The following is a 14,251-nucleotide window of genomic DNA, read 5'->3' as shown; positions in this document are numbered from 1 at the left end:
AACGAATATTTAGAAAAACTACAGATATTTACAATATTCACATTTCATATATTTATTTAATTTTAGAGTATGATATGCATTTATTATCTCATTATCTTGCATTTATTTATATACATATATTACCTTTACTTTTGTTTTACATTTTCTCACGTATGTACATCTGTTGTACATACATATGTATGTATGTTGGTACATATTCTTATGTTTGAACACGGAACGGCAATTGCAAGTTTGTCGTTTTGAACAATTAAATAAATTCGTATAATCAAAATCAAACCGGTGGTGGTTGCTTCCAGCTTCAGCTAAACCACATTCGTATTTCTATTAGAAAATGATAGGCATTCCATAAGATTACGAAACAATTTGCTGTAACAAATAGTTTTTTCGTGTTTGTTGAAGCAAAATTTGGATCCCTTGACGAACTAGGTTTTTTTCGTTGCCCTCTTGCATCAAGCGGATCCCATCTCTTCAAGATTAAACACATCATAAGAAGAATCTTCCCCGTCAGACTCCTGCGACTTTTCATCATCGAAACTTAACTTGCGTCTTTTTTTGTTTCGTCGGCCATCTCAAGAAAAGTCGAGCTGTTCTCAATTGTTAAAAATTTTTTCGAAATCGTTTCTGTTCTGTTCAAAAAGCACCGTTGTTCTCGCAGCGAGGCGTCCTTTACAGCAATTTCCCGATCTGGCAACTTGTTCTAATTAGGGCTGCCACCCTACAGAATTTCCCGATTTGGCAATAAGAAAATTTAATAAAAAAAAGAGTTTAGTTGCAACTTTGAAAATTTGACTAAATTGAAATTTTTCATATTTTTGAAGCTAGAATTTTGAAAATTTTTTGCGGGGCTTTTGTTAGAATTTTCTCGATTTTATGATATTTTTTATTTTTTTTTACAATACAATTTTAACTTTTGTCCCCTTGGGCTGACGAGCTTCAAACCTTCTTTAAAATTTATATATATTTTTTTTCGAATTTCGAATTTTAAATTCTATATCAAAATGTTAATTAATTTTTAAGTTATTGCATTTTAAAATTTGCATGAACTAAAATTTAAATTTTCGTTCGTTAAATCCGGTATTTAGCTATTTCGAGCTAAAGTCCCGCTAAAATGACAGCAGCTTTGCTGTATAAGCTGTATCAAACCAAGTTTGAAGCCCCACAAACAGCTGTTTGAACAGATCGCATTTGCTCTCTTATACTAAAACGCAAGAGAGCTTCAAATCTCAGCACTTTAAGGCATTCAAAGGGAGCTTTCATTCATTCAAATGTTTTTATTAACTGATAGCTAAGATTAGCTAAAATTAAAAATAAATCAATAATATAACAACATTTTATATACATACATATATAAATGTTTACATTCAATTCATTAACGTTTGAACACAATAATTTTCTATTATCAATAAATCATTAGTTTTGTACGCACATATTTTATTGCAAATTATCAATTATCAAATGCGCTGTTAACATTACGCACTAGAATAGCGCGTAGGAGAGCGACGGCAGCCAACATAGTATACTCGAAAATGCGCTACCTGCCACTCTCGCCATCTTGATGTTATTGCAGCATTTAAGCGCTCTCTCGTTTTTGTTGGGCTCTCTCTCCCGTTTTTGGCGCTCGTCTGGTTGCGGCTCGACTTGTTGGGGCTGGCAGTCGGTTTAGTATCGTGTGTGCATTCGAACCGATTCGTTGTGCCGAGAGCAGCATTTAGAGAACGCGCGTCAGTCTAAAGCAACAACAAAAGCAACAGCAGCTTCTAGCGAAACTTCAACCGTGTGTTTTGTTGGTGTATCCAATGAAGAAGCCAAGTGCAAAACAAAATTGAATAATTTTTGTAGTGTGTGCGCGTATGCGTGTGTGTAAGTGTGTGCTTGTGTATTCTTTGGTTTTCTCGGTTTTGTATTCATATGATTATTTGCTTGCCATGCCAAAAATATATAAAGTTGATATCAAAATCTAAAGGGCAAAGCAAACGTGCATAACTGTAAGCGAATTAAAAGTTAAAGAGTGAATTGAAACAACAACAAGGAGTCGATTCAGCGATTGTGCTGCTATTTTTGGAGCAATTAGCAAAGAAAAACAACAACAACAGTAACATCAACAACAGTGACGACAACAGAAAAAACGAAGACAACAACAACAGCAACAATAAATACCGGCTGCTGCGCTGCTGCGTTTGTGGAGCAAGAAGAACACTTACAACAACAGTAACAACAACAACAGTAACAACAACAACAACAACAACAACAACGTCGTCGGTTGGCGCATTTGCATAAATATGTGAGGCTGTCAGTACCCCCACCCCTTTGTCATCGTTACCCCCGATTGCCTTTTTACGCTCTACTCTTTATCAAGTGTCGAAAAACATCAACAACAACAACAAAATAATAATAATAAAAGTAGAAGCAGCAAAAGAGAGATAAAAAAGCGCAAATTGTGCAAAATTATTCAAATTGTGTATTGGTGTTGCGTGTGCGTATGTGTGCGTGTGCATTTTTGTGTGTTTGTTTGTGTGAACACAATGCCGCTTAGATCAGAGCAAAAACAACAACATTGAGCTGAGCTCGTTCTGTCTCTCTCACTCTCTCTCTCACACTCAATCTTTCACTCGATATTGCAAACGTCCAGCAGCTAAGAAAGAAAATATCAAAACACAACTGCACAAAATGTCAACTTCAACAATAACAACAACAACATCGGCAGTAGCAGCAGCAGAGACAGCGACGCCCCCGCCGACTGCGAGCGTCGGACGCACCGCGGACTGTCGTAAATTCTCACCAAATATATTCAACAAGAGCAAATGCAGCCACTGTTTTCGTCAAAGAGAGGAGCACAGCGCCGCTGCCTTGGAATGCAATAGGGTGAGTATAGAAAGGTGGAGGGGGGAGGTAAACATAAAGAAGAGTTCGACTAGTATCGCTGATAAATAAGAATTTCGGGCAAACATATGTGGATCTTAGATTCTCTCTCTCTCTCTCTCCTTCTCTCCCTCTTTCATTCACTGATTGTGTAAAGTTATTGTTAGATGCAGTTTATATATCTTGTGGGTTGTTTTTATAGACTTGTAGCATGGTCCATAATGGTTTTCTTATGTTGTCGAAGGCGATGCTGCCGCGTTCCTATACATATGTAAATACTAGATGTCTATGTCGGAGTATTTACTCGAATTTATGCTGATTTTGAAGACTGGAATTGGATCAATTGTTGTTGCTTATATGAAAATTAAATAGATTGTTTATACGATAGTATTTTTGATATGAGCCATAGTTAATCAAACACGGATTGTATTTGTTCTTTTGTATGACTTGAAAATTTGATTTCTCACGTTCTTATTATAATTACCATACCCATAGATCAGACAATAGCGTTGATAAATATAATTACAGAGACAATAATAATTTTCAATTACGAATACATTGTTCTATCTAATCAAAATACTAAATACATACATACATATTTACTTCTGAGATTCCATAAATGTCGAAACAGTCTATTAATTTAAGGTACACAAGCTAGTTTCTAAGCGATATATATAATAATATTAGTGACCATCATATCATTTATTATAGAGCACTCTGCGTTAGATTAAGAAAAACTCAAAATAACTCAAATGCAGTACTTTTCTGTTTTAAATCGATATAAAGTCGGTCTTTTAACTTTATCACACGTTTCGGAGCATTTGTTCTTTTGCTTATTAAGATAACTGGCTGAGATAACGTTTATCTGCGTGTTAAAATATCTTTTAAATGCTCTGTCCCCATTTAATGCTGTTGACTTTTGCATAGTTCTCCAACTGAAGCTGCGACTTTCACAAAAGAGGCTAAAATTTTCCTTTGCCCACGTCAAAAAACACAAAAGTAGTAAACCATTTTTCATTTTTCCTTTGTGGATTTTATGTTATTATATACGACGATTTTATGATTATTAAATACAAGTTCCAGCATTTAAATAAATAATAATAATAAACGTATGAAGCATAAAAGCGGACTTGGATTAGTTTCAGTTTGTCGTAAACTTCGGTGACACAAACGATTTTCACTTTTTCCAACGCGGTTTAGGGTCCCCCTTGAACTGTGGGTTTTATGTTTCTATGCTTTGATTGGGTTTTTGTTATTTTAATTAGTTTCCAGTGGCATCCGAGTTGACCGGGTCGTAATTCTAAGAAACGCGCCTCGAGAATCGAAAAACGGGCAACGAGAAAGCGAGAGTTTGACTTTGTCATGCCGCTCTCATATAGGCTGTCGTTGGAGATGTCTTTGACACATTGATTGAACGAAAGTTTGAACTCTAAAGCCCAACCTTTTCTTTGAATGTGCTTTATCTCGTCACTGTCTTGCCAGATATGATCTTGAGTCTTTCGCATAAGTCTGCAAGCTATCTTGCAAAATAAAGTGAGAGTGTAAGATTGCTCATTGAGACGTAATACCAACAGACTAAATTCGGATATTAAACTCAAGATATCAAATTAATTAATTATCGAAATGTTGATAAAATTATTTGATTATCACCTTAAAAGTTTAGATCTATCTAATATATCTAGAATTAAATTCAAGAATATAATTTTAAATTTTTTTAAATTCTACCTTCAAATTTAAATTTGGAGTTTTGCAATTCAAGAAAGTATTGAATAATTTTAAAATATGCATGTGCATACTTCTTTTATCCCATTTTTAAGATTATTATATTATGATTAGAAGAACAATAGCTTCTACAGCTGACAGTTGAAACAAAAAAGCAAAAAACAATTGCTGGCTTGTTAGTTGAGTAAATCTTCAGACTATTTAAGCAATATTCAATTCCAACAATAGAATTACTTAACTGCTTGACAATCGAGTCTCCTATTGATACAGTTGCTGTCCTAGCCCAGCTGTTGACTCAAATGAGTTTCTATTGAATCGTGCTGTATATGTGCTTACCCCGCACGCATGTTCTCAAATATCTAACTACACATTGTAGTACTTATTAAATTGAGGAGCAGCTCTACAAATAAATGCAATATTCAGTTATTTGTGAAGTGCTCCATTTGGTGTTAAGAGTATGGCCTCGGGTTCGGTTTATGACTTCCTATCCCCCAAAACAAAAATTGTTATGTTTGTGCTAATTTCTGGGGGTCATCTAACAGATATTCTTAAGATACTCTCACTCTTCTTCCTCTTCTAAAAGGCAAACTGTGAATTGTTGTGAACTGAAGTGAAGTGAATTGAACTGAAGTGTTCTACTCATGGACACGCTTAAAGCAATTGGTTAACAGCTTTTTTTTATTGTGGTTGTCTGTTTGTTCGTCTGGGCCACAAAATTGATTTCTACACTTAGCCCACAAAAAGCATTTCGTCTTGCCAAAATTGTTTCGCCGCGAGGCGACTCAATACTGTAATTCACATCAATTAAAATTATGCCAATTGCACAATTGCCGGCTAAAAGACCAGCTAAAACAAAATGTATACAACATTTCAAGCTTTTGACACACGAAATTAATTGCGCCCCAGAAATAAACAAAGGAGACAAAATAAAAATAAAAGAAATATGAAGAAAAAAACTGCTTGTAAACTATCAATAAAATTTAAGACATCTCTCGGCTTATTAAAAGAGCTGCATAAATTGTCCGCAAACGAGAATAGCGTCAAATAATATTAGGGTCAGTTGATAAAAATAAATTTTTGTTAAAGAAAAGAGAAGAAATATGAATAATAATTCAGGCGTCGAACAAAATTAATGCTTAAACTGAGAAATAACTAGAAACTATGTAAATTCTGCATGATTTAGGAAATAACGTTTGTTTTGTTTATAATTTAAGAAATTATTAAAATTACATTTTCATATTTTATTGATTTTACTCATATACTCGTACATCTTTTAATCAGAATATGAACTAAATATCTGTATTTTTTTATTTTCTTTTATTATGAAATCTTTTCATAACTATAAAGAAGAAGCTGTGTCCTTATCCAAGGATAACTTAAAGATCCAATTTAGTTCTTAATACTTACTGCCTCAAATTATATTATTCTCTGAGCTTAGTACATTTTTAAATTAGAATCAGATGCAATATCTCTTTCTATCACAATTTTCTTTTTACGCTCATTCGATCTGCAGTTGAGTTACGAACATAATGTAAAAGTTATTATGTCATTCATTGAATTATATACTCTTCCGTGGACTTCCCGGGTAATCGGCATACATAAAAATAGATGTCGCAGGTCTTCCGCTCTCGCACTGGGTTGCAATTAGAAGGCGTTCGCATCTGCTTGTCAAGAGTCAGAGTTGTCTCTTGGCGGGTTTTATTTTTTTCGCTGGGGCCTTGTGCGGTTAATCACCTAGAAGAGCGACCCCAGGCACCGGGGCCCCAACTCACCGGTCCCCCTAGGCGTTTTTTCTAAATTTAGAAGCACTTTGCTTTTGTTTTTCCTTTATTTTTTCACTGCCCTCGAAGTTGTCTTTTCGCTGTCTACGCTGTCTACGCTGTCTCCGCTGTCTTGGCTGTCGCAGTGCATAATGTGAGCATAATTGTTGCATTGAATGCATCTGCATCTACATCTGCATCTGCATCTGAAGGCACCTAAGTCAGCTCTCGGGTTACCCATGTGGACCACCTACCATAGTCAGAGCCGACAGTCAACGGTGGCGGCTTACAGGACCACTTAAAAGACATTTCCCTAAGTGCGAATCTAAAAAGGTTTCCTAAGTCGTTGAAGTGTGAAATAACTTTGAAAAACATCTATGAGTTCTCCACGGAGTTCTCTCTATTCTCTGATACATTGCGACATTGTTGCCTAAATAATTGTTCTTCTATTGTTGATGATGATCGAAATTGCGGAATGATGATGCCGGGTTGACATTGGGTCAAAGGCGATTCACGTTGACAGTGGAGTTTGCCACAACGAAGACTTGTCGTCGTGACTGGGCATTGAATAGCCAGCAGGTCAATATCTAACCCACTATTTGTCTGGCAGGCCAGCTGTACAGTGGTACAAAAAACTTATATACTTCTCGAAATATGTTGAAAACTTATACAAAGATTTTCAGGTTTACACACTTTTTTCTATCGTCAAAATTAACTCTTTTTTTTTCTTTAAAATAAGTTTTTCTTCAATATGTTAATTAAGGATTCTTCCTTTATTTTCAATAGTTAGCTCTTTCTTTTTTGATATATACATAAAAATCGAAGCTTAGTAAAATTCCTTCACCTTTTTACTATTTCTTTTGTCGCTTGTTATTGGTTTTTGGTCCATTGTATTTTCGGTTGCTTGTGCCGCTCGTCCATCGACTGGGCTATCCCCCAAAAAGATCTCAATTGATCCCCGGGGTGTTATTAAGCTATTGGCAGCACGCCAGCTTGAATTGCAGTTAGAGTTACAGTTGTAGTTGTAGTTTCGGTTGTTGTTGTAGTTTCGGTTGTTGCTGTTGTTGTTGTTGTCTCATGTCCAGAGTAAATTCTATTCTATTCTATAGTCGGGTATTCTCTATTGCCCTTTTGTGATCGTGGGTTGTTCTGTTCCTTTGGCTGTTTTTTCTGCCGTTGTTTGTCAGCCAGATATACACATAATAAATATTACCTTTACACACCTTCTATGCGACATGCCACTCTTCCTAGCTGTGTGTATGTGTGCTTGTGTGTGTTTATTTGCGTGTAGTATCTGTGTGTACCTTAAAGTTTCGCTTTGGCCTCTCCGAGCGACGTCTTTGCGACGTGCTCAAGTGAACTTTGTTGTTGTTGCGACAGCGTTGATTGATTGTTTGGCTTAGAAGTTGTTGTTGTTGTTGCCGTTGTTGTACCTTGAAGTGGGCGTGTTGTTAGCCCTGTTGTTGTTGTTGTGCGAATAGATATTTGCATTTTTCTAGGTTAATTAGTTAGCCAAGTGCATTGAACTTTAACGAGTAGCCAATTCAGTTCTGCACTTCTTTTTGGGGTCATTTCACAACGCTAACATTATCCATTATCTATTGTCTAGTATTTGGTATCTATTATCTTGTATCTGGCACACAGCATAAGACAATACTTAAATCAACAACTTCGATAGATAAACTATGACTAAGGCAACGTTGAATGCAATTGTGCAAGTGAACTAACAACACTAATAAATGAAGTATAAACAAATTGGAGTTAGGGAACAGAGTGCTTGACTAAAAGGTACCCTGTACAGAAGTGCTACGATTACTTCCTCTTTTTTTTTAAATCTAAAAGATATGCACTAAAAGACATTTCTGAAATATTCAGGATTCTTAGATGAGATCAAGACGTATATGCCTTAAACTTTCGGCTTCGAAAGTTTTGTAATAAATCTTAAAGTCTATCAAATAAGATATAATTTTTATATATAGTTCCAAGTTGTATATATCCTCTTATTCCTTTTATTATTTTAAGATTACAATGTATTGACATGAAATTAACGTCTGCAAGATACTGGTAGACACTAAAAGATACTATTTTTAATCTGTGTTTTTAGAAAAGATGCAACTATTCCTCAGTTACAGTCTATTAACATTTACATAGATTCGGTGAAGTTCAATATGCCTTCTCTTCTCTATTTTATGGTTGCAGGGTATCCAGAAACAGCCAACTGCTGCTAGATACCAGGCAGCCACATGTAAATACTACTTCAGGCGTTGGATTCGCAGATAAGATACAGCTTTTATGCTGTTCGCTTATCGCGAGCTCTTTTGTTGTTGTTGATCGTGATGTTGTTGCTGCCTCCTATCTGATATATATTTATTCATGCTGCAATTAGAAGAGATTCCGTCTCCGTCTTTGAATTTGGCTTTTTCTCAAGTGAAGTTTTGATTTCAAGTTTTCGTATCTTTTTCTCTTCTTTTTTGTTTTTGTTTCATTTATTTTTTTGCATGCAGCAATTATCAGCACGAACCTTTCTGTCACTCAACATGAGCAAGGCTGCCCCAGACAATGGCCAGAGTTGCCAGCTTTGTTCAACTGTCAGTTGCTTTGGGCAAGCAAATCTTATCGCACAACATAAACAACAAATCATCAATCATTCTTGCCACTGCCAACTCCACAACAACAATGCAAAAACCAAGTTAAATCAACTTCTTGACGCAAACAGCTTCATCTTTGGCCATTATTAAAAGATGCCGCCAAACGGCAGCAACTAATCTCAAGCTAAGTTCCAAGCTAAACTTTAGTTGACATTTGCCTATGCGACTAACGATGCTCTTTCGAGGTAAAAACGAGTTTATCCAACTCGAGCATCAAGTAGAGGAATTGTCTGCAATTTCCTGATAATGCCAGCTGCATCCGCATTTGTTTCCACTTGTTGCAATGATTTTGCCACTTCATACATCAACATCTTAAGCGTATCTTCTTGGTTTCTACCTTGAGAGTTCTTTAATGCTCCTTTCTATTGTTTTCCTCGCTTATTTTTACCCCTTTTCCGGCGCTCTGTGACACTTTGTTGCATAATTGAATTCTTATTCTTATTTTGCGCCGCTTTTTTCTTGTCCCATTCAGTGGCAAGAAGCCAAGTTGCAGTTGAAACGCCGCTGCCAGTCTGAGTTATGGCATCATCTAAACCTGCACCTGGACTACCTTTAACAACAACAACAACAAGAGTAACAACTGAAGAATCGCTGGCGGCATTAGATTGCCAGAGATTGTGAGGATGGCATTTCTTGATATAATGACGTGTTGAGAAGGGCAGCTTGATGCCACGTTGATTAGTTTATAATTGTGATACTGCCATCGCCATCACCATTGCCATGTCCCATGGTCTGTAGAGTTTCCTTGGTGAAAACTCATTAACTTAAATTACCGTTTAATTGAATAGTCTTTAACGATATCGAGAGCTGGTCTGCAAACACGGCCTGAATTTCACACCAAGTCTGCATTTTTCGCTTCCATTGCTGAAATTGCTAAGAAATAATCTGTTATATTTAAAAAGTTTTCATTTAAGAAAAAATTGATCTATTCAGAGTAGCTAAAAATATACTAAAAATTAAATGCAGATTCATAAATAGATGTGTTCATTTTTGTTATAGTTCGAGCTAAAAAAAATAAAAATGTATACCTGGGAAACTTTCACATAAATCTTGTGATTTAATTAAAAAAATTTAAGCTTTCTGCTCTATTTTTTTACCTTTTAAATTAGATAGATTTTTAAATGGTAGAAATATTTTACAAACAACAACAGTACATTTTTATTTATATTTCTTTTTAATTAAATAAAATATTTGCGACATGCTTTTTCCATAATTTTTATTGGTTTTACTTATTTCTGCTAAGATCAATATTTATTTATTAATAATATAGAATATAAACTAGGATGTTTGAGTTTTTTATATACTATATTTTATATATTAACAATTTGTACTTTATATAAAGTAAACACAAATTTTTATGATTATTTATCAAAATAGATGCTTTTTATTAATATAAAGTAGAAGAAATAATCGAGAAATACGACATCATGACCTGTAATAATTTAATATCTTTCGTGTATGCAAAATGACTATAAATTATAGCAGCTAGCTATAAATTATAGTAAATTTGAATGAACCAACCATTCCGCAGGTTCATTCAAATTATTTTTCTGTAAAAAACAAAAATAAATATAAATACTTTGGCAATTTGCTGTTTGGTCGAACGTCTCAGGTAAATAGCGTTTGGGCTTTTGTACGATATGTAAATTTATATGTTGTTTCTAGATATTCATGCTGTTGTTATTTGTTCGTTTTGTTGTTCTTGTTGTTGTGCGGTCAAGGTGAGTGAGCTGGGGAGCAATCGAGAGATCAAGACCCGAGGCAGGTGACGGGCAGAATGCAGCACATGGATTTAACACTTCCAGGAAGAAGTTGCGAATTCTGTTCAAATTCTTGTTCTTGTTGATGTTGCTTGGTATTCACAGAGCAAGCAGATAAATCATCTAAAAAGCTTAACGCGTTTTTGGCTGCCTAGAATATGATTATATTCTCTTTGTTTTTATTGTTGTAGTTGCTTGAAATGCGTAAAATGTTTTGCGTTTTGTGTTTTCTTAGAAGACATTTGGCAATCGAATAAGAATGTAGCTAAAGATTTATTTAACTGATTGCGACGTGCCACAAACTGAGTTTGTGGATCGACATTCCAGCTTCAGTTTTCAATATTGTGAGCTATTTTGATCCAAACAAAAGTCAGACAGACAGTTATTAACTCCAATAATTTCCATATGTATGAGTTTGTACTACAAAGAGTGGCCAATTACGGTCCCAAAATAGACAAAATGAACAACGGACCACAACGAAGGCAATGCTTTTATTTACAACCAATAATTTAGGCAGCCACCGCCAAAACTACAACAACAACAACAGCAACAACACATGCTAAATTATGTAGGTGGACATGATAATTTCGTTTTGCAGACACCGACACTCCAAACAAAGTCGCTGATCTAGAGCCAGAGAGTCGGAGAGGTAAAGATAGGCCCCCAAGGTTTCCCCCACCACTAAACCAGACGAATCAAATACAGATTTTCAAGTCGCGCCCAAAAAAAAAAATAAAATAGTAGAAACGTCAACGTATTCCCACCTCTCCCTCTCTTCCCCTTTTCCTCCTTCCCCACAGTCAGCCGTCGCTGCCCTCAGGCAAATTTTTATTTAAATAAAATAAATTTGTTGTCTGCTGCCCCCAAAAAAAGAGCGCAAGCTGCAATTACTGAAAATTTGCTCAGACAAACAACTAATGGATCAAGGGGGAATCTATGGGTGATCACGGGGGAAAGTAGAGGTAACAGAGGTAGACATAAATACTGGGTGTAAAATGGGTAACGATACCACAGACAGACGGACATACAAACATAGAAGGGCTCTCCGTGGCTGTTAGTAAATATATAAAGACTATTATAGAAAACTTCTTGAGCGAGGAAAATTAAGAATCGACAAAGCTGCAGAGTGTTGAAATGCATATACTTTATGGTTTTGGGCTACATTTTTGAATTAAAAATTATTCGTTTTTATTAAATTTTATTTTATAAATTTCATAATTACATATCAAACACATTTAACAAAAAGATTACACCTCAAATTTTCAAAAAACCAAGCAAGTGTCTGAAAATAATTGAATTTGATAAAATTTACAATTTAAAAAAAAATTCAACTGTATGAAAAAATTAAATTTGGGTTTCAAATATACCAAAATCAAATATATAACTTTTTTTCATTAAAAAAATGTAAAATAATTATTATGAATTTTTATTATATACAACAATAATTATGAGTAAAACTCACTATTATTGAATATGTTTTAAAATAGTAATTTAAACAAATCAACTATTTTTCATTCTTTCAAAAATGTAAAAATTCAGAAAAATTTACATATATTTTTTGTGGACCATTTGAGTTTTAATTAAAATTTTAGTTGAAATTAAACCTGTTTTACAAATTATGATTTCAGCTTAAAATTTTAGTTAGTTTTTTTAATTTTGTTTTAATTCGTTATATAATATTTTAGTGTAACCAAGTGCAGAGATTTTACCCTATAAAGCTATCACATATGATCTAAAGAAATCCAATTAATCTATCTTCTTGAAAATGTTATGATCGTAGTCAGTTTTCAGGATCACAAGCAAGTTTAAAATGCAATTTTAATAGGAATTTCTTTGCTGCATGTTTTAGACAACGGGTGGGTGGTGCATCTACGATGCTCTCCCCTCTTTCTTACCCCACCAGCCTACTCCGTCTTTCTCCCTAGCTAACCACCTCCATCAATGTTCAAGTTTGTCTTCGATTTGTTTGGCTCTTGTACGTGGGTCGCAAGTCGAAATGTAGCGAAGGTTGTTGTTATTGTTGCAGTTGTTGTTGATGTTGTTGCTGTTGCTGTTTTTGTTACTGTTGCTATTGCTGGCGACAAAAACAGCTATAAACAAATAACTATGCCACCGCCGATGACTATAGCTATAGCCAATGCGGTTTCGGCGAGCTCAATGTGAGCAAATCATGCACAATTCAGACCATGTGGCATGATAAACACACCCAAACCAACTGTGTGTGATTATGTGTGTGAGTGTGACTAAGTTGTAGCACAAGGGGAGGCTGAGTAGCATATGGAGGAGTTGGAATTCAGCTCACGAAATATTTAGGTGTTTGCCGTATTTGAGCACGTCTTGCATAATTTGTACGTATGTACTTTTAATTAAAGATATCTTACAGATACGAACGATACTTCTTGTTTGCCCAAATTTGGACCAAAATCTTTTGGCTATATGAATCGACAATGCGTTGCTTATTTCATTTTAGTTGCAACCTGATTTATCGCAGTCTAGTTTGAACTATGGCAACCTCGGGGTCATTCCAGGTCAATAACAGACAGAGAGACTGACATTTTGGGGCCATAATTAGCCCTTCTCGTTGATTAACCAATTTGCAAGTGTTTTTCTCGGCCAAGTTATTAAGCAAATATTCAAGCCCAATTATGAACAATTTGGCTTTGGCTTAGATGAATCAGTTGATGGATTTTTCTCCTTTACGTAAATTGCCTGAAACAAATTGCGATTTGTCTATTTGCCTTCGAGCTTTGCTTAGCTTTAGAACGTGTTGCGATAATTTAAAAATATTTACTAATGTCTTTTTCTTTATGTTCTGTTTATTTTCAGGTATGTACACTTTGAATATTAGCCATGATATTAATGATATGCCAGAATTTGATGGATTTGCTGAGAGGTAATTTTAAACTGAACTTTCTACTATGTAGAGTTCTTATTAAAGTCATCTTTATTTAATCCATATTTAGAAATTGATTTCATTTTCATTATAATTGAAATTTAAAAATATCCAAGTATTGCCAAAAAACTTTTTAAGTAACAAAAAACGAAAATATTTATTATCTTTATTTGTCAATAAGAATTAATTTTAATTATGTTCAATGTCCAAAAAAGCATTGAGAAACGTGCGTCGAAGATTAAAACGACTCCCACGAAAATAAAGAGATACATAGATAGATAGATACATCGACTGAGCGATGACAGTTGCTGGCAGTTGTTGTTGTTGTCCATATAAATTGACAAGAACGGGACTGAAACACTTGCGTGTTGGCCAAAATAGTGTGCAAGCTTTGAAGTTAGGGGTAAAACTGTGTCAAAGTTGTTTGGATTCTCTCGGCTGTTTATCAGCTATTTTCGTTAACTTTTTTTTTTTACAGGTTTTTGTGCGTTTTTCGAACACCATTGCCGTTTAACTGTTTATCATTTAGCGGCGGATTTCACGTTCTGTTCGCCGTGTTTACATTTTCGCCACGTTATCACTTATTAACCCACTTCCGGCAGCAGCAGC

At 35.0% G+C, this 14,251-nt stretch overlaps 1 protein-coding gene across 2 annotated transcripts in view; it reads left to right on the top strand.

Annotated features, from left to right (window-relative positions):
• The first annotated feature begins 2,205 nt into the window (after positions 1 to 2,205).
• Positions 2,206 to 14,251, top strand: part of LOC117782145 (protein outspread) — a 75,822-nt gene continuing 63,776 nt past the window's right edge. For both annotated transcript variants that reach the window (XM_034619120.1, XM_034619122.1), the window contains exon 1: positions 2,206 to 2,862. In XM_034619120.1, coding sequence (XP_034475011.1) covers positions 2,668 to 2,862 — 195 coding nt within the window. In that variant the 5' untranslated portion in view covers positions 2,206 to 2,667. The remainder of the gene's footprint in view (positions 2,863 to 14,251) is intronic.

This window comes from Drosophila innubila (genome assembly GCF_004354385.1).
Source record: "Drosophila innubila isolate TH190305 chromosome 2L unlocalized genomic scaffold, UK_Dinn_1.0 4_B_2L, whole genome shotgun sequence".
NCBI lineage: Eukaryota > Metazoa > Arthropoda > Insecta > Diptera > Drosophilidae > Drosophila > Drosophila innubila.
This window is presented reverse-complemented; position numbering and strand designations above follow the sequence as displayed.